The following is a 20703-nucleotide window of genomic DNA, read 5'->3' as shown; positions in this document are numbered from 1 at the left end:
CCGGGCCCTGCGCTCCCCGAGCGCCGCGCGGCCCTGCCCTAGGGCTCCGGTGTCCGCGGGGCGGCGCCGCGGAACATGACGGCGCCCTGGGCGGCCCTCGCCCTCCTCTGGGGATCGCTGTGCACGGGTGAGGACCGGGCGCGGCGTGGGGAGGGTGTCGCGCGGTGTTTACCAACAAAGGGCGGGCCCGCGGCCTCGTCGCCGCGCCACCTGCCCAGCTCGCACCTCCCGGGCGGGAGCGGGGGCGCGCGCGGGTCTCCGGGACAGAGCTCGTCCTCGTTGGCGTCTGCGGGGTTCTGGTTTGCCGAGGGCCCCGCGATGAGGGCCGGGATCCAGAGCGTCGGGGTCGGGGTTCGGGCTGCGCAGATGCGTGGAACCGGGAGAGAGAGTGAGGAGAAGCCGAGCGCGGGGAAGGCAGCCAAGCGAGGCGGGCAGATGTAGTGGGGGGCGGCGGGACTGGTGCAGCTGTGGCCGGGGGAGGGCTGCGCGCCTCTCTACGAGGTGTTGCGACGCTAAGGGGCGGCTTCACACAACCAGCAGGATCCCCTGCCTCATCCCGCCAGGCTGCCCCGCGCTTGGTGCACCGCTGGCTTTGGCGCAGGCTTCCACCTGCGCCTCCTTTCCTTGCTGTGGGCCCCAGATGCAGAGTGCGTTCATCTTTCGGGGCAGCTTTGTTTTGGGCAGCTGGGAGGGGAACGGGCTAAGAAGGAAAACCAACAGGTCTCCGTGCTCCCGGCCTCCCAGAGGCACGTGGCCGGCGTGGGTGACCCGCCTTCGCGCTCCGGCAGCCGCGGGCGTGTGGATCGCAGCGCTTGCACCCATCGGGTTGCGGAGATGGATACTTGCAGGTGGATGGTCACGGAGTTGCGCAGGGAAAGCGCCTTTCCCTCTCAACCTGAAGCACCTATTTCCTCCTAGTGGGCTGGGGCGTGCCAAGCCGGGTGGGCGCGCTGAGACTGGCTGGGGTAGTCCTGAGAAACTGGGGGAGCGCCGCCTCGAAGCTCCGGCGAGAAGTTCGGGGCAGCGGGGGCGGTTGGTGCCCGGCGGCGAGGCGCTGGGTCCAGTGCGTCTTTGTTCCCAGCCCCCATTACACATGCAGTGCGGGTCCCCTGCAGCCCGAGGTGGCGGCAGCGCGGAGTCCGGGAAACCCGTGAGAGGCAGGGATCCTCAAGCTGTTGCTGGGGTGGGGACCGGGGATGTCCGCTGCGTCCCCACCCTCTCTCGGCTCCCTTCTTGGGCCGGTTGATGAGATTCGATGAGACTCGTCGTTTAACACTGAGAGCCAGAAGCTTCTCGCTCGGGACTGGAAAGCTAGAGCCCGAGTGCGGGCACCAGGGCAGGGACAACTTTGGCACCTGGACACCCTGTGGGAAGGGACGTTGTGGCTATCTTGGAGCCACTTCCTGGGTGTGGAGACAAAGTTGTGTTCGGGTTGAGTATCTTGATCCTTTCTGATCTCCTGCTTTTTACGTGCTGCTTTAGAGAGACGCTTTCCTCCAACGGAAAGGAGGACTTGAAGAAAGGCAAGTTGTAGGCTGCCCCAAAGCCAGGCAGTAGCCCGTCTGGCTGCCTCTGGGCCATCTGGGCTCCTAATTCTGGATCAGTCTGGACCCTTAAGTCCTGTGGGGAGCCTTCTCAGGACTGAACAGGCCTCAGATGTGGGATGTGGGACCCCTTCCTTCCCCCAACCGGTTGCAGTCTAGTTCCGGGTCTCACCTCCCTCATTAAGTATAAGCAGGGTGAATTAGAGCCCAGGGGCCATGTTTTTTGCCTCTTCACCCCTTGGGCAGAGCTGAACAGAGTAGGTATCTGGTTAGGGGACAGCTGAAGTCAGACTCCCAGACCTGTGCTCCTGCCCTGGGAGGAAGTGGAGTCAGTGGATTTTTCTTGTGGCCACCCCAGCCACTGCTGTGGCTGGCTGCTGCCCTGTCCGGAGAAGAACTACGGGAAGATCTGCCCTGGATCCAGGCTGGGCAGAGCTGGCCTTCCTGTCCTTTGGCTTTACAGTGGGTTTTCCTTCATCCTCCTGGTTTGCTGGTTACCTTATTCCCACCCCCTGCAGCATACAGTGTCTTGGTAGAAGGAAGATGTAGAATAAGGCTATACAACAAAAACATAGAATCAGCCATATGTAGTACATGTAAGTTAAAATTTTATAGTAGCTATGTTGATAAAAGGAATAGCTGTATTTTATTTTATTTTATTTATTTATTTTTTTTGAGACAGGGTCTTGGTATGTAGTTCAGGCTGGCCTTGTACTTACTGTGTAGCCCAGGCTGCTGTTGAACTCAATGGCAGTCCTCCTGCCCCAGCCTCCCAAGCACCGGAATTATAGGCCTGCACTGCCACACCTGGCAGGAATAGCTGTATTTTAATCTGCTGTGGCTTCCTTAACAAATTATCAGACTTGGGAGGCTTTAACAGCAGTACTGTATTTTCTCATGGTTCTGGAGGCCAGAATTCCGTGGCATGGTCAGGATTCTCATCCTTGTTTCCAGACTGTTGCTTCTTCTTAGGACCGACAGGTGGAGGGAGCACTCGTCCTCTTTTTTTATATGGGCACTAATCTCATCACAAGGGCCTCACTCTCTTGAGCGAACAACTCTGATTACCTCCCGAGAGCCCCATTTCTAAATACTACTATGTTGTGGTTTAGGGCTTTCACCTATGATATTGGGGAGGACAAAAACAGCCTTTTTCATAACGAGGCGGGATTAATTTTGACAGTCAATTTTGTTTCATTTTGACATGTATTTACTATTAAAACAGTTAATGAGACATTTGACAGTTTTTGTCTCTTCAAAATCTTGTATTTACACTTATAGAACACTTCATTTCCTACGTGTTGCATTTCAATTACTCTGATCGTAGTTGGCTAGTGTCTTCCATAATGGACAGCATAGGCCCAGAAGGCATTTATGCTGTAAATCAGTGGCTGGTCAGTTCTGCAGTCTTTTGTGATCTGTGTGGACCAATGTCCTTGGCTTTGCATTTCAGTGGACATCCCACATACTCTGTAACCTGCAAGATCCCCTGACAGCTTTCTCTTACTTAGACGTCAGATTGGAGGGCCTGTGAGGCAGGGTGGAGGGATGTCCCACTTGGAATGTTAGGAGCCTTTGGCTGGGGCGGATCCTATCAAGTCCTGACTGACTGTCCTGATCTCCACTCATAGGCTGACCACTTTCTGACACAAAGATGTCTCTTGTCCATTTCCCCAGACAGGAAGGGTGTTGTGACTTTCCACTTTCTGGTACAGTGTAGTGCTAGTTGCCAAGGACATGGACTACAGAGCCATGGACCATGAGTACCCTTCCCCAGGCAGGGAGGGTATCCTCTATTACCTGCCCTTCTGCCTACCGGGCACTCAAGGCTGTCTTGCAGACTGGGTTGCTCTTTGGGAGGAGTATGCACCCACTGTAGCTCTTAGAGGCCCTTCCAAAATGTAAGACATTCACTTGTCTTCTCTATTCCTGGCTAGGTAAAATTGTGAGATCTAGAACCCTGAGGTACCCTGTGTGGGCTTCTGTAGTATACACTCTCTGGGTCTTTTGGGGGCTTAACACTCCCCTAGAACTCCTATATCTGCCCTGAAATGTCACCTAAGGAACACTCTGCAGGAGATCAGTGAAGAGCCCCCATTTTAACCTGTGGACCTTTATGTCACAGGCCCCTCTGTAGTCTAAAGAAAGCTACTATCTTTCCCCAAGAAATATAAATCAGTATCTATATGTTTGTGTGCGTACTTTTTTTTGTGATCCTGCTGGGGGATTGAATGTAGGACACTTATGCAGAGGAACACCCCAGCCACTTTAGTTTCTTTTTAAAATTGAAACCAGGTCACTAGGTTACTAAGTTGACAGAGCTGGGCTTGAACTTGTGGTCCTCCTGCCTCCGGCTCCCAGAGTGTTGGGATTATAGGCATGTGCCACCACACCAGGCTATATATATATATACCATCTCTGTTTTCCATACTGATGGGGCTTTCCTTTTCAAGTCCTGGCTGTTCCGTACATAACAGCTGTTTTGAGGGGCAAATTGGTTGTGCATTGGGCATGTTCCCACCTGGCTACCTCTACTTAACCCTGTTCTGGCACTGAGCATGTCCTCTCCTTTACATCTGCACTTGTGGTTCTACCTGTTATTCAGATCCTAGCCCTGGTCTCTTCTAGAAGGCCACCTTCTTGAGTGCCTGTCCATTTAGCCCCCTGCTGGGAGCTCAGAGAAGTGTAAGTGGGAACTGAAGGGCATCAAGTTGTGTGATTAGTTGCCCAGGTACTGACCTATCCCCTTGGGCAGGAATCTGGGGACCCAAAGGTAGAAACAGTACTTTTGAAGGTGACTTTGGATGGTTAGCCCTGAAGTAGGGCCCTCCTTCTGGAATAGTGCTCAACCTTTGCCACTGTTGACTGGGTCTGGTGATTCTTTGTTGTGTAGGTGTAGGATGGTGATAGTGGTGCTGTCCTATGCAATGTAGATGTTTAGCAGCATCCCTGGCTTCTACCCACTCATTCCAGTAGCTCCTCTCTTGTAACAGCTGAAAATAATTGTAAGACATTGTGAAAAGTCCCTGGAAGAGGTAGGAGCAAAATTACACTCAAGTTGAGAACCAGGGGTCTAGAATATACTCTTGCTTTTAAAGAAGCAGACAGTTGAGAAAGATGGGAGTAAAGGCTGTGAGTGCACATCCATCTTCTTCCCTCAGATTTGGGGTTGGAGGTTGGATTTCGCTCGACATCCACAAGAGTGTCGCTAAACCTCTGTTCATTTGTGTGAGTTTGGTTCAGAATTAATGGTTTGGGTGTACCGCTTGCCACTGAGGAGAATGCTGGCGTCCTTGAGTTTTCCCAGAAGTGGTTCAGGTTTCAGGGAGGCGGCTGTTGTGGGTGGCCGGGCAGCCTGCCTGCCCGCACCCGCCCACCCGGTCTGCCCATTGCCTTGAGCCTGGCACTCATGCCTCTCCCTCCAGCACACATAGAATGTCAGGAAGTGCCTGTTGCCCAGGCCTCTCCGCCCGCCTGGCACCCATCTCTCCTCACCTGGGAACCCCACGAGCTGAGCCGAGGCTGACCCCGTCTGCCGAGAGGAGCGCTGGGGTTGTAGCAGGACGCAGGCATGCCCTTTCCCCCAAGCGGGCCTGCTGTGTGGCGCTCTGAGGAGCCACAGCAGCTGTGGGCCTGGAGCTCTCAGGCTGGGGACACCAGGGCAGGGGGGCAGCCTCCCCCCAAAGGTACGGGCGCAAGTCTCTCCCTTCTGAGGGTGCGGTGGCTGGATTGGAATCCAAGGGCAGGGCCAGGCTTCCTCCTCTGGACCTGGGGAGGTGTGGTGGGCAGCACTGCCTGAGATGGGTGCCTGCACTGGAGGCCTTTGCAGACACAGCTCATCTCTGTAGAGGCCTGTGCATTGGGCTTGACAGGCTGGCAGCTCCTGTGGCTACCCTCACATTTGTTTTCTAGTCCCCTGGCCTCTGCTGGCTCTGCTGGGGAGGATTTCTGCGGGACTCCTCTCCGTGAGTGTTATGAGACATGGCTTGCACACTGGGCTTTAGGATGGGCAGAAAGTTGCTAGGAACCTCACTTCCTAAGGCTCCACACCACTGCGTGAAGTGTGCACTGGGCTTGAGACTTCCTAGTGTCAGCTCTTTGGAATTCTTTGCTCAGGAGACTTTCCTGCCTTACTAGAATGCTTTTTCTTTCCTTTCCCTCCCACTCCACCACAGTTTTTTATTTCAGAGCAGACACTTACCCCTTGTCCTGGTCTTCCTTTTGGTCTTTCATTCTCTGCTGGACTCAGGTCCATCTGAGCCCCACAGGTGCCTGTTCCTTGTGGTCCTGGTGGGCTGTTCGCTGGGGCGTAGGTTGTTGGGTGAAGAGATGCTGCTGCCTTCTTCAGAGTCAGTTTGTGAAGGTTGTCAGCAATATCTCTGCCTAAGAGTGGTAGGTACTGGAAAAGAACCAGTGGAGCAGGCTAGGACTGTTTGGGGCCGGCTGTATCTCTTCCTGGCCCGTGATCAGTAATGGCCTCTTTCCTGCCTCTGGCCAGCCCCATGATACGCCCTGGTTAGCCGAGTTTCACTGTGCACCTACGTGTGCCTTTTTCAGATCCTCTGGGGGAATGGCAGCTCCAGCTGGGTGTTTTCATTCATGGACACGTGATTGCTGAAAGCCGATGTGGAAAGGAAGCCTGCCCTACTGGGCAGATTTGTGAACCTCCTCCCTAGGGAATGTTCCCTGGAGGGGCCTACCGTGCTCGGTGATGGGGCTGCTCCCTGGCCAGTTTCTGGGCTGGAGCTGAGGTGTTTTGTGAGGCAAGTTTATGCTCTTTTTTGCGAAGGTGTTCCTCAGCAGACTATTTCAGTTCCACTCTGACAACCAAGGAGGCTAAAATTAGTTCTGGGGAAAGAAAAGGAAGGCTGGTTGGAAACCCAAGCCTTTGGCTGGACGATTGAAGAGGCTGCTTCTCTGGGTTTGTGGCTGAACATTTTGGAGGATGTGACCAGACCAGCTGTTGTCTGTCCATCTGAGGAGAGGGAGGGATCCCTGTTTGCCTCCCAGACCTGAACCAATTAAAACAGGAGGCTGACTTGGAAGCAGGCTCTGGAGTGCTGATGCCAGGGTGTTTTTCCTAAGGCTTGTGCAGTGGTGCGCTGTGTTTTCAGGTATGAGGGCAATGCTTTGTAATGTCCAGTGTCACTGACAGCCCTGTTCTCCCTTTACCCCAAGTGAAGCATGACTGTGATTAGTCCATTGATTCAGAAAGCATAGGTGAATTCTCAGAGCCCTGGGCTGGCAACCAGGGTTTAAAAAGCCCTTATTTTACATACTTTTGAGGGGTTTCCTTGTCATCTAAGTTTTAAGTGGGATTAGAAAGGAGCCCTGTGGTCTAGGCTTCATGAGAAGTTTAGCTTTTGTGTGCATGGAAGGCATAGAGATCAAACTGCTCCAGGGGCTTAGAAACTAGATGGACAGAGGGTTTGAGAGGTGAATTCTAGGTTTTCTTCCTACCTGATAGCCCCTGCTGTGACCCCTCTGCCGGAGGGTGTGATCTGCAGGGCCATGTGAGAGTGGAGGGGCTAGGGAATATGGTGCTGTCTCCCCTACCCTGAAACACTTCCCACCCAGATCTCTCCTCACCAGAGCATCACCTTGTTAGCCACCCTGGAGTATAGCTGGGGAACAGAACTCACGTTGGCCCTACTTTTTTTTTTCTTCGTATTTTAAGTTCTATTATTTTTAGTTGTACAAGTAATACACATATATTCAGTTGGAGAAATTCAGCCATTATAGATAGGAGAAGAGTCTCCTTTACCTGTCTCCCATGAGTGCCCCTCCAAAGGTAAACCTTTTAAGGTTGGGGTATACTCTTCCATACATTTTTAGTCATGTATCTATAGGAACCACTTAGAGAAATAGGGGTTTTTTTGGTTTTCTCTTTTTATCTCCAAATGGTATCACTCTTTCCTAGGCATTTAATTGAGGTATAAAATACATATAGAATAGTGTAATTATGACTGGGGTATGTGTGGCTTAGTGGTAGAACATATGGTTAGCATGTGTAAGGCCCCAGGTTTGATTCCTAACACCAAAAACAAACAAAAAAAGAATAGTATAATTATCGTAAGTGACTTCTTCATGAATTTTCACAAACTGAATGTATCCATATAATTAGAATCTAGAGCAAGAAACAGAAATTTACCAGCCTTTTTCCCCACTAGTGCCCCCAACCTTTCCGTCTTGAGGCTTGAACCCAGGGCCTCAGGCACAGTAAGCACAAACTCAACCTCTGAGCCACATCTCTGCCTCTAAGCCCTCAGTTGTTCCCTTCGAATCACTACCCCGCCTGCCAAGGGTAACTACTTTCTTGACTTACAGCAATTTAAATTAGTTCTTCCATTTTATATGAATGTAATCCTACATATGAACTTTTGTGTCCATCTTTTGTTCACAGTGTCTGTGATTTTCACCTAATTCTTGCATGTCATGCCATTAAACTTGTCTGTTTGGGCACCCTTTCTAATAAAATGAATCTACTTTGATCTTGTTTTTTTTGAGAAGGGTGTTTTTTGAGACAGCGTTTCACTGGCCTGTAACTCACAATCCTGCCTCAACCTCCCGAGTGCTCGAACCAGTTCCATTTTCTAATAACTGTAAAATTCCAAAGTTTAGATATAGACTACATTTTATCAAGCTTCCTGTTGGTGGGCTTTGTGATATACGCCATTTATGCAGGTTGTTTCTCAAGAATAGATGACAAAGAATCATTTCTAGGTTGTAAAATGTGAATATTTAACATTTTAATAGAAATGGCTGGGGTTTTTTTGTTTTTGTTTTTGTTTTTTAAGCCACGCAGGCAGTGGTTGCAGAAGCTGGGTGAGAGGGGAGTTGGCCATCTGTGGCAATCTGTGGACAACCTTCTAACCCCGCAGCCCACCTCCTGCTGAAATGAAATGCCTGGTTACAGAGTTGAAGTGTCCCCCAGAGGCAGGAGAGGTTTCGGCTTAGTGCCTGAGAGGGACTCAACAGGCTAGGTTCTGTTCTGAGAGTCTGGTTACTGGTTCATCAGGGGTGTGGCAGAGGACTAGTATACTGGCTTGGGTTTGGAGTGGACATGTACGTGTGCATCTGTGTGTGCTCACTTAGATGCTTCATGCTGCCTCAGAGGGGCCAAGGCACTTGCTGAAGAGCTCTGGATTACAAGGCACATGATGCTTTTTTTTTTTCTTGGTAGTACTAGGATTGAACTCAGAGCCTCAAGGACCCCCTTCCCTTTTAAATAGCACTAGGAATTGAACCCAGGACCTTTGTACTGAGCTATATCCCCAGCTCATTTTAAAATTTTTTCTATAACAATAATAATAATAATAATTATTATTATTATTGTTATTATTATTTTGTGTGTGGTACTATGGATGCAACCCAGGGCCTTCTCACAGAGCTGTATCCCCAGTCCTTATTTTTCCCCAGCTCATTAAAAATTTTTTTAAAAAACGTTCTGGAGACAACGTCTCACTAAATTGCCTGGGCTGAGCTCAAACTTGTGGTCCTCCTGCCTCAGCCTTCCAGATTGCTAGAATTACAGGCATGAGCCACCATACCTTTAAAAAGTTTTGTGGCGGTGTCTTGCTAAGTTGCCCAGGCTGGCCTTGAACTTGCCATCCTCCTGCCTCAGCCTCGTAGGTACATGGGATTATAGATGTGTGCCACTATGCCCTGAGAGTGCATTATATTTGACAAAGTGTTGGTGTGGCGAGATTCTGATTTCACAGATGGTAATAGTGGTATAGGTAGTATTTCTCATGACAGGGGCAGGAGAAAATTCCTGTTCCTGGCTAAGTATATGTCTCGTTCCCTTGTACAGCCCTTCAGCATGATTGGCTGAAGAACGGGGAAGATGATTTGGGATGACTTGTTCTCCAAACCCACTTGCTTTCCAGTCTCTGGATTCTATAAGCTCTCTGCTCTTTGAGTACTATCGTACTGGAAATCCTGTATAAACCCATTTGTCAGACCCTACTCCTGGGATTGGATGATACTAGATTTGTGGAAATGTTTCTAGTTGAGTGTGTCCCACTGTATAGGTAATGTGCACTGCTTATACTCTGCCTAGGTTGCCATAAAAGAGTACTAGGTGGCTCAAACAGCAGGAACTTGTTTTCTCACGGTGCTGGGGGCTGGAGGTCCAAGGTTAAGGTGCTGGCAGGGTTGATTTTTCGAGGGTGTCTTCTTGGCTTATAGATGGTTTCCTGTTTTTCTTGTTTAAACTTATTGAAAACTTTCCAAAGGCAGTCTCATATAGTATATTCTGTGAGCTCAGCTTCTGCATATGTTTAGGTGTACCCTTGGCTTTGGGCATATTATGGTCCTAAAAAATGTCTGGAAGCTGGGTAAAAAGTAGATGTAAAGACTTTCTGTTCTGATAAGAGGGACAATCCCTCTTTCTGAAGGCAACTGGAAAAAAACTGGACAAAATAGAGAATATCTTGGTCTGAAGGCATTGTACAACTAAGAAGATAGACTCGCCAGGCCAGGATCTATGTAGGAACAAAGGCCCATTTTGGTGACTTTGGGTTTTCAGTCATTTCTTAGGGGGAGTTGAGAGATGAATGAACATTGCAATAGACAGCCCTGTGGGGCTAAGAAGACAAAATGGAGAGTGGGTATAGTTAACCCCTCCTTTTAGTTTGAGACTCCCTATAGGGACAAAGGGAACCCCCAAGCAGAGAAACAACCCTGTTATTGGGTTAAAATATTTTGGGATAACATATTTTGGGATTAATGCTATCTTTCCTGCCTGTTAGAAACATGCAAATTCTTTCTGGAGGATTTACCTCTTCCTAGGCCTCAGCTTTATTTCTGCAAATAATTTTGCAAATAAATTTGTGGATGATGATTTTAAATAAATAGCCAGCAGAAATATCACAGTTGAAGCAAACCATGTTGAGCTTCTGATCAGAGGTATCATGTACATACTTAAAAATCACAGTGCTTACTGTGGTCAGGGAGGTGAATTTCAGCAGAGAGCTGAGAACTATAAGTTACCAAAGGAAAAACCTGTTATAGAATTGATCTGTACAACAGAAATTAAGAACCCAGTGCATGATTTTTATCAGGAGATTAGGTGCAATTAAAGAGGGGATTAAAGTCTGGTCGTGGTGGTATGCGACTGGTGACTGTAATCCCAGCACTTGGGAGGCTGAAGCAGGAGGATCGATGTGAGTTCAAGGTCAGCGAGGGGTACAAAATGAATTCAAGGCCAGCCTGAACTGCATAGCAAAACCTAGTCTCAGAAAGAAAAAGGAAGGAAGGAAGGATTAGTGAACTGTGATAGATTAGAAGAAAGTATACAGACAACCATAGAGAGACAAAAAGATGGATAGTGTGGAAGAAAAAGACACAGAGGATGAAATGGGAATGTCTTGAGATCCACAAATCACAGCCATAGAAGTAGAGGGGAAAGAACAAAGCAGGAGAAATAATAGTTGAGAACTTTCTAAAACTAGTGAAAGACATCAAGCTTTAGATTCAAGAAGTCCTGTTGCAGTAAGATAATCTATCACTTCAAAATTCTGGTAGCCAAAGATGGAGAAAGATCTTAAAATCAGCTAGAGAAAAAAGGCATTACAATCTAAAGAGTAGCAGTTATATCAGCAGCTAACTTCACAACAGAAACCATGGAAGTCGGAAGACAGTAGCTTTAAATGTTGAAAGAAATAGCTGTCAAACAGAGATTCTATTTTGAGTGAAATTATATTTCAGGAATGATGGCTTCACCTAAGGAAGGTGTTTTTTAGAAGGAAAATGATCTAGATAGAAGGCCAGAGATACAGAGAAGAATGAAGAAGAATGAAAATGGTAAATACTTGGGTGGCATCTATTGTATGAAAAGAGAAGTACATATGAAACAAAATACACAGCAACAGTGTGTATGTGGGAAAGAATGGAAACAGAGTTAAGTTGTAAAGTTTCTTGTCTTGGGAGAGGGGTGGAACTAACAATTAATGTTAGCTTCCCCTACTGCTCCCGTGCTGGGAATCAGACTGAGGGCCCTGTGTATGCTAGGTAAGAGCTCTACCACCAAGTACACCCTAGTCCTAATGTTAGATTTCGATCATTCAAGAAGTGATGCTGTATTCTCTAGAGTAACCAGTAAAAGGAAGAGCTATAGCTTTCAAGCTAAAAATAAGGACAAGTGGAATAGTAAGAGAATTGTCCAGTTGAAAAGAAGGCAATAGAAGAGATAAAGGAACACAGAATAGGTGAGATAATAACTCAAGGGAATATGTGATGCAGAAATCCTTACTGAAATCCAGCAACATGTAAAAATGTTAATACCAAGGATTTTTATCACAGGAATGCATATTTAATAATTGAAAATTGGTTGAATTCACCATGTTAACAGTAGAGAAAAGTATGATTATCTCAGATGTAGAAAAATTATTTAATGTTTAATCTTTATTGTTAATGTTCCAAGTAAAAAAATTTGGAAATGCAGGTGGCTATCTGTATCGATATTTAAGAGAAAGAAGCAGCAGCTCAGAAGTTGGGAAACAGGCAGCTTCTCTAATAAAAGCCAGAACATCTTGGTGTTCTTTGAAGTGATATTTCATAGATTTTAGAACTTGTTTCAATATTGGGAGGTAATACTTGAGCTCTCGGGGGGTGGGGGGAAGTCATCAGGTAGAACAGTTGTTCTTGTTTTGCTGTTACAGAGGTGTAACTTTCAACCTCTCCAGCTTATATTGGCATGGGACATTTATTTCCAGTCAGCTACTCTCAACCTGTCTTGGTGATTTTTAAGTTTCAGATGTGTTTTTCAGTTTTAGGTTTTCATAATGGCTTTTTAAAGTACAGATTTTATTTCTTTGCGAGTACAACCTGTCAAGCATTCATTAGAAAATCTTTTTCTCTGTGTTTTTGCTGACTCCACCATCAAGTTACTTTAGGCCTCCAGTGATTGTTTTTGCTTGATACAAAACACAGATGCCTGTTTTTCATATAATCTTGGCCTCTATCTGAATCTTGCAAATGGAACAAGATTCTGGACAAGATTCTGGATCCTGTTAGATTCCTCTCCAAAGCACTGATTTTGTTGTTTCTGCTGTTGCTTATTTTTGTTTCAGCAGCTAATCATCTTAGCTGACTTCCTCTGTTTTAGCAACCGGTTCAGTAAATGTTCAGTTCCTTGAGGCTTCTTTGGTTGCTTAGAGTCTGTTCCACTGTGTGTGTGTAGTTCAGGGGTCAGCCTGAGTTACAGACAGAGAGTACATGGAGGCCGTGGCTCCCGTCTTGGCTTGGCAGTTACCTTGTGTCTTCCTTCATACTATCCTAAATACACCTATCATTTACCTCCTGTGTTTGATTAAGGTTTACTTTGTTCATTTTTTTTGTATGTACTTGGGATTGAATTCAGGGCCTTTGCACTGAGCTACATCCCCAGCCCTTTTTATATTTTTTTATTTAGCAATAGTGTCTTGCTGAGTCACTAAACTGTCCAGACTGGGTTTGAATTTATGATTCTCTTGCCTCAGCCTCATAGAGTGCTGGCATGAAAAATGTGTGCCATTATGCCCTGCTGGACTGAACTGTTGTTTCTTCTGTTTCCCAGTTTGTTTCTTCTCTCATTTTGGTGATGCACGCTCTCCAGAACATTTTGAGAAAGGGTAAATAAAATAGGAGGTAGATTTTTGTACTGTTGCTTTTCTCTTCTCTCTGCAATTTGTGGATAATTAACTGGCTAGGGGCTTGTAAGGAAATCCTTTCCTTTCTAAGTTGTGGGGCCTTGCCCCATTGTCTTCTAGCTCACGAACACTGGCTGGTGGATGTCCATTCAGATTCCTGCTCTTCTATAGGGGACATTTTTGTCTTGTGAGATAGCTATAATAGAATCTTTTCTGGTCCCCACTGTTGTGCTGTTTCACAGGGTCCTGTTTTTATCTACTTTGCGGGTCTTTGATTTCTTCTATTCCATTTTCTTTACATTTTTACTCAGTTTTGGACTTCCTGGACTGGGCCTCAAAATTTCTTGTCTTTTCTTGGATATTTTCCAAATCTCTGTAAATTTGCTTTACTTTTTAGGTGAGATTTCATTAGTTTTATTCAAGGATGAGAGTAACCTTTCTGTTGACTTTTCACTTCTGCCATCATGTAGATAGAGAGATAGAGGTAGAGAGATTTGTAAGATGTAAAACTCCACAGAGCTCTTTTGTTCTCTGGTGGTTTAACAGTGCCATTTTATTTCTTTTTCATGGGTAGATTATGCTTTCTGTCTGAGAATAATAATAGAATTCTTGATGTTTTCTTGTTGCACAATTTCTGTTTTCTCCATATTTTTGCTATCTGTTCTTACCTTTGCTATTTATTAAGTGGCTTTTCTAGAGCTGTTCATCTTTAAGAGTGGACCTAAATGCTCAGTGAAAGCTGTGAGCTGGTTGACAGTAGGGAGATCTGGTTGGGCTGTTTTTGGAACCGATCAAATTCACCCGAGGAATATCTTGTGCGTTTCATCCGGAGAGTGCAAGCTGGGTGCTGACACCCTGGGAGCCCCAGTGCAGAAGAGAACTAGGAAGGTCTTTGTTTGATATGTTCTGTTCAGGGCCTGTGCCTGTGTCTCCCAGGTTCTCTGTGTTACCACCTTAGGAAATGAACATGTCTCTGATGGCTTGGGGCAGAGTGGCCTCCAGGCAGTGGCGGTGGTACCGTCTGAGGTCTGACTGCTCCTTACCAGCTACATCTGCTTTGGACTCATTCTTATATTCTTTCAGAAACATTTGGTGCCACAAATTCCTGAGTGTTAGCAGGTTCTGTGGTGGAAGTCATGTTGCCTCTCAACTTTTTCCATAGCTAACTTAGGAATCTGCTTGGTCAACCACCACTTGTGTATCTGCTCTCTAGCTTTGAAATTTCATTTCTATAGTGCTTTCCTGTTCTCTTTGTCTTGATGGGTTTATGCTTAGAAAACTTTGCTGTGGTTTTAGTGGGATTACAGAAGGCAAGAAGTAGTTTTAATGTTTGAGCTTTGGCCTTCAGCTGGAAGTGATCTCTCCAGTATTCTTCAGGAATAACAGGGCCAGGAGAAAGACACATGTTCCTGAGGATGCCTCTGGGTCACAGCTTGTTGTATGGGAAGATGGTGCTGGGGACTTGCTTATGAAGTCCAGTTTGAAACAACTTGAGGTAACCTGGCTTTTGTTTGTTTTTTTTTTTTTTGGTTTTTCTCCGGTACCGGGAACTGAACTCACGACCTTGCGCTTGCCAGGCAGGCGCTTTGCCGCTGAGCTAAATCCCCAGCCCCTGTAACCTGGCTTTTGGTTCCTTGTTTCTAAGAGGGATTCTAAAGGCAGATGAACTCCTCCTGCCACCTTGGAAAGTACTCCTGGGGTTTCATTTCTAGCCTTATAGTGAACAAATCACCTAAGAAAGCTTTCTAGAAAACATAAGCATGCAAGAAAAAGTATAAGAAACAACCTTTTAAAATCCATCTAGATAGCTGCATGAGTAAGAAAGTAAAGTAAGGAGGTACGGAAACTAAAGTTGTGTGTCTCCACTGTTTGAAACTGCTGATTCTCTACAGTCTTTGGCCATTTCCATAATTTAGAGATAGGGGTTTAGTAACTGTGAAAGTCAGGACATAAGCTGTGGACTGAGGCCCTCACATTCTAAGACACCCGTGGCTTTATACCAACAGTGAAAGTTCAGATTACAAGAAACATTCTTTTGCTGACAGAGACTGAATGATATTGTCTTGGCATAGGTTGATAGGGGAAAGGGCTAGATAAGAATAGCTTCCTCTGAAAGGATATATGTTTGTTTTGTTTAGTTTTTTTTGCTAGGAATTAAACTGAGGCAGGGTCTTGTGTGTGCTAGGCAAGCGCTTTACCTCTGAGCTACATCCCCAGCCCTCTGCTAAGAATTTATGATAGCCCTGTTTGCATATGATCATGGAGTTGATGTTTGCATCGTCATGTTCTCTGGGAAACTATAAATTGAGAAATTAAAGTGATTCCAGATTAAAGTGATTCCAACGTCCTAGAAAGTTTGGCAGAAACAAAAAATATAGTCTCTGGAAGGTTACCCCCTCATCTCCCAGTATTCCCACAGAGAAGGCCTTTTGAACTAAGCGCAATATCTAAAAATTGAAAAATATGTGATAAAGCAATATACCATGAGGGGAAATCATCAGAAATAAGAAATTTCAGAAATAGATTTTCAAGAATTTAAATTATGGAATTACAAGAGAGATTTGGAAATAATGACAGAGAACAGAAATAGAAACTTGGACTGGGTATAGTGGTACATGCCTGTAATCCCAGCACTTGGGGGAGGCTGAGGCAGGAGGGTTGACTGTGTTTCAGGCCAGCCTGGGCCACATGGTGAGTTAATGGATAGCTTGAGCTACATAGTGAGACTGTGTATCAAAAAACAAAACAAAAACAAAAACACAAAAAGAAATACCAAAGTTGACCAGGTGCTAGGCATTGAACCCAGGGTCTTTGCATGCCAGGTAAGCCCTCTATCACTGAACTAGAACTTTTTTAAAGATGGAATTTGTAGAAAAAGAAAAATAGAACAGTTGAGTTCATAAATTAACTAGAAGAGCCACACAATAGATTATACACAGTGAAAAAAAATTCATAGATTTGAATATAGTTCTTAACCTAAAATGATTCTGAGATACAGAATTTAAAACTATGAAAGTAGGATTGTCTTAGGCTATTTTCTGCTGCTATCACAGAATACTACGGACTGAGCAATTTCTAAACAACAGAAGTGTATTTGGTCTCTCCACAGTTGTAGAGGCTGGGCAGTTCAGGAGGATGACACCCACATTTGGCCAGGGTGCTGGTGCTGTTTCTTAACATGGTAGGAGGGATCACATAGAGAGAAAGAGAGAGTGGGGCCTTTTACAACCCACTCCCATGATGACTAACCTGCTGTGTGATGGTGACCTGAGCCTGTGCCTGAGGATGAAACCCTCCTGACCTAGTCACCTTTTATAGGTCCTCCTTCCCAGGTGTGGTTTTAGGGGTTAAGTTTCTAATGTGTGAACTTAGAGGGACACATTCAAGCTGTAGTGCAGGCAGTTAAGAGACTGGACGTAATGAGATCTCCTATTGGTGGTGGTGCAAATTTCAGAATCATACAATAGGGAGATTCAATACTTAAACTTAAAAAGCTAAGAATGTCTCAAAATTGATAAATGACATGACTCCTCAAACTCTAAAAGCATTGTAGACCCCAATCAGTATAAGTAAATTTAAATATACACCTAGACATATACCTTACAGTGAAACTGCACATAGAAGAACCAAAAAAAACCAGAGGGAAAAGACAGGGTACTTGTGCAGTTAAACTGTAACAGTCTTTTCAGCGGTGATAGTGGAAATTAGAAGTAATCAGGGTTAATATTTTAAAATGCTGAGACAAAATAACTTGAAAGTAAAGTTTTACGTTCATCTGAACTTTCATTCAGGAAGAAAGGCTAAACCACATTTTCAGAAAAGCAAAGAAAAACTCCTTTACCAACAGGTGTTTTCTGAAGGAAGATGTTTTCAGTAGGGAGAATAGCCCCAGAGATGCAGGGAGGGGTGGGTGAGCTGACAAACTGGTGAATGTATGCGTGTGTTGTAGTAACACTGACTGACAGTGCTGTGGTGTGAGTGTGTCCCCTGAAGTTTGTGCTCTGGAAACGGAATGCCCAGTGCAGTGCTATCCAGAGGCAGATTCTTTAAGAGGTGAGGGATTAGGTCGTGAGAGCTCTGCCTTAGGAGGGGAGTGATATGGTTTACTCCCAGTGGGTTCCTGCTGAAAGGGTGGATTCGGCCTCTGTCCTGCCTCTTGCCTCAACACCTTCCCCCACAGGACCACGCAGCAAGAGAGCTCTGATCAGATGTGGAGCTCTCACCCTTGGGCTCCTGTGACTGTAGAACTATATGAAATAACCTCTCTTCTTTGTAAAGTACCCAGGGATTTTGTATAGTAGCAAAAAATGCTCTGAGATACTGTATAAAACACAAGTATCAACTTTTTAGGAGGTAGATAAGAACACCAATTACATTAAACACTGAACAGAAGTATTGTGTTAAATGAAGTGTAAGTTGAAAGGAGATAGAGTTAAAACAATGAAGTTCCTGTGAGAGATAGTAGAGATGGGTGAACTTCAGGCTAAAAGCCTTAGTGTACATGTTAAAGTGTAAAGGCTAGCTTATAGTAGAGTAGAAATGAAATGAATGACTTCAGACCAAATTTAAGAGCTCAGAGTACAGCTCAGTGGTAGAGCACCTTCCTAGCATGCTTGAAGCATTATTAAAAAAGAGAAACTGCCAAAGATAATTCATATACTTCACTGGTGGAGCACTTGGTTAGCATGCATGAAGCCCTTGGTTAATTCCTAGTGTCTACACACATGCACACACGTACACACACATATATGCACATATCCAAATGGAGGTACTGTAGAGAAAAACAAATTAAATCTACCCAGTAATCATAAATGTGATGGGAACAACACTAGGTCAAAGACAGCATTAGAGTCAGCATTAGAGAAATAAAAGCAAAGGCAGGAAAATTGAAAATAAAGATGGGAGAAGGTAAATTAGGAATTGGGAAAATATTAACCATAAGAAACTGGCTGTATTAGCATCAGAGAGACTTTTTGACAAAGAACATTATAAATGAGAAGGGTTTCTATATCAAAGAAAAATTTTATTACCAAGAATGTATGATGACTTCTGAAACTGAAAGAAAAGCTACCTGGTGGGAAAAATGAGGAGGGATATAAAGAGGCGCTTCCCATAGTCCACCAGAATTGATGGTGGGCTAGAATGACCAGAATTCAGTGTGGATGAGGATGTGGGTTAGTGAGGCTGTTGGGAACATAAACTGGGTGTCCACTGTGGAGGACCCTGTGATCCACTGTTTCTGGCTTGTTTGAAATATGCTGTACCACAGAGAAGTGCCCCCCATGAACCCAAGGAAATATGTAAAGAAAAGAATGGCCTTGCTTGCATCAAGAAACATAAATCCAACAGAAGAGTGAATAAAGTTATGCTGAGGTCATGTAATGGACTGTTACTTGCCTCAGCAAGTATTTGTATTTCATAGCTACAGAGAGGGAGCAGTATGTGAAAAACACGCACTTTGTTTCACTGCTTAGTAAGTGACTTAGGTGAGTTACTCAATCTCTTGTGTCTCAGTTTTCCCATGATGACCCACACAGTGTTGTGGAGACAATTAAATGTTGCTTGAAATATGCTTAGTGTTGTGCCTGGGATGTAGTGTGAGCTGTGCAAATGTTGAATGGATATTTATCCAGATGTCTAACGTATGAATGAATGTGAAAAAGCAGGTTCATTTTTCTTACGTGAAAGGTTCTAAGTCACAACGTGCCACTCTGTGCTGCTTGTGCATGTGCGTGTGCCTGTCTTTTTTGTGCTTGGCCTCTCCTTTACTGTTAGGCCCCATGGCCCTTCCACCTCAGCTGCCCTGATTCTGGTCCTGGAGAAGTGGTAGAGACACTGCCATGTGAGTCCGTGATGTGCTTTCCTGAAGTCCTGACCTTCAGGTTTTGACCCTCTTTGACCTTTTTAGAGGGAGCTGCTGGGGCAGGAGGTGCCCAGCAAACTCAGGATCCCTTTTTGAGGGTCCACGCAGCCTTCTCTTGTGCATGGAGGCTTTTGGGAGGACTTGTCTGGCTGTACCAACAGGAGAGGACCTGAGGAAGATGTAGAGGAGCGGCACTTTCTGTCCAGCTACAGGGCCCACATGGGTGGGACTAAGCACCTATCTGTTCCTTATGAGGGTTGGCTGCAGAGGGGTCTCCAGAAGCCAAGAGTGCAATGGCATGCTGGTGCTGTGGTCCACAGATCCTCTGGGAGACATTAAGTAGACTGGAGATGCCGCAAGCCTAGAGCTTGGAGAATCCCAGGCGAGGCGTGGTCACTCCAGCTCTGAATCATCCCCGCTTCGCCATTTCTCAGACTCTGACCCCCTCCGTGTTGCACTTTGAACCCCTCACAGGCAAGACCCTGGTGAGATTATCCAGGCCTACTGTACTGAGCTGCTTCTGTGTGTGCGTGCGTGCGCATGTGCATGTGTATTTAAGGGAGAGATCTTTCTCTGTCCTGCCTGTATGGAAGGATCACTAAGAGCACGGGGACTGCCTCTTGGGGACTTTTCTCCTTATCTACCTGGATCCTTTGTGATCAGTGGTTGAGTTGGCTGTGGCTTAGGGATGGCAGGCTCCTTACCTCCTTACCCTGGTGTCTGAGGGTGCATGCTTCCCTCAGTGCTATGAAGCCAGCCCTTCATCTCAGAAGCAGCCAGGATGGGCAGGTTGGCTGAGGTGGAAGGCGCCTCTTATGCCAGAGTGCTGGGATTCTGTGGGAGTGGGTGTGGGCAGGAGGCCTTCATTTACTATAAGGTGAAGGTGGCTTTGGTGTAGGAGTCTTGCCGGAGGCTGTAAATCGCTAAGTGTGTGAGAAAACAGAGCCAGGGAGGAGAGAAGGAAAGAGGGAGGCCCCTGGGTCTCCACCTGGTAGGTAGCAGAACCTTGGTATGGTGTGGGAGAGGCATGAAATATCACCTCACTCTGAACACAGAGCTCTCTGAGGCATGAGATGACTTAATGGACTCTAGGAATTACATTGGGCAGCAGGGAATTGGCTTTGATAAAATGGCTAATGTGCCAGGCATGTTCAGACCACTTTTGAAATGCATTAACTCATTTAAGTTTTCCCAACAACCCAAAGAGGTAGGTGCTGTCGCAGTGATTAGGTAACTTGCCCAGGGGCACACAGGGCAGAATTTGAGGTCTGGCTAGCTCAACACTGTTGTTTTGCTGGGTTGCCTAGCAGGATCTGGTCAGATGAGGTTCAGGTAACATCCTGAACCTTTGGGTCCTATGTAGAACTTCGAGATTTGAAGCTCCTAGTTCTCTCCATTTGGGTTCTATCCATATTAGTGGCCAAATGGGTCTGGGTCTGACAGTGGTCTGGAAAGAGGAGCTGTGCCAGCTCTGACCTGTTCTGTTTCTTGGTGGAGTTCTAACCTTGCACAGGGGACTTGCTGCCTGTTGTCTGAAGGGAGATGTAACACTCCTGGACTATGAGTGTAGGTCAGTGTTAAAGCACTTGCCTAGCATGCGTGAGGCTCTAGGTTAGAGCCTCAAAACAAAACGTGTTCTCATCTCCTTTTGAAATCTTGCTTT

The 20703-nt window shown here is 46.0% G+C and overlaps 1 protein-coding gene across 2 annotated transcripts in view; it reads left to right on the top strand.

Annotated features, from left to right (window-relative positions):
- Acvr2b (activin A receptor, type IIB) overlaps positions 1 to 20703 on the top strand; it is a gene marked incomplete at its 5' end in the record, with an annotated part of 28709 nt that continues 8006 nt past the window's right edge. For both annotated transcript variants that reach the window (XM_005386591.2, XM_005386590.2), the window contains 1 exon segment: positions 1 to 127. In XM_005386591.2, the coding sequence (XP_005386648.1) occupies positions 76 to 127 (52 nt within the window).

This window comes from Chinchilla lanigera, unplaced genomic scaffold (genome assembly GCF_000276665.1).
Source record: "Chinchilla lanigera isolate Chin_1 unplaced genomic scaffold, ChiLan1.0 scaffold00026, whole genome shotgun sequence".
Lineage (NCBI taxonomy): Eukaryota > Metazoa > Chordata > Mammalia > Rodentia > Chinchillidae > Chinchilla > Chinchilla lanigera.
This window is presented reverse-complemented; position numbering and strand designations above follow the sequence as displayed.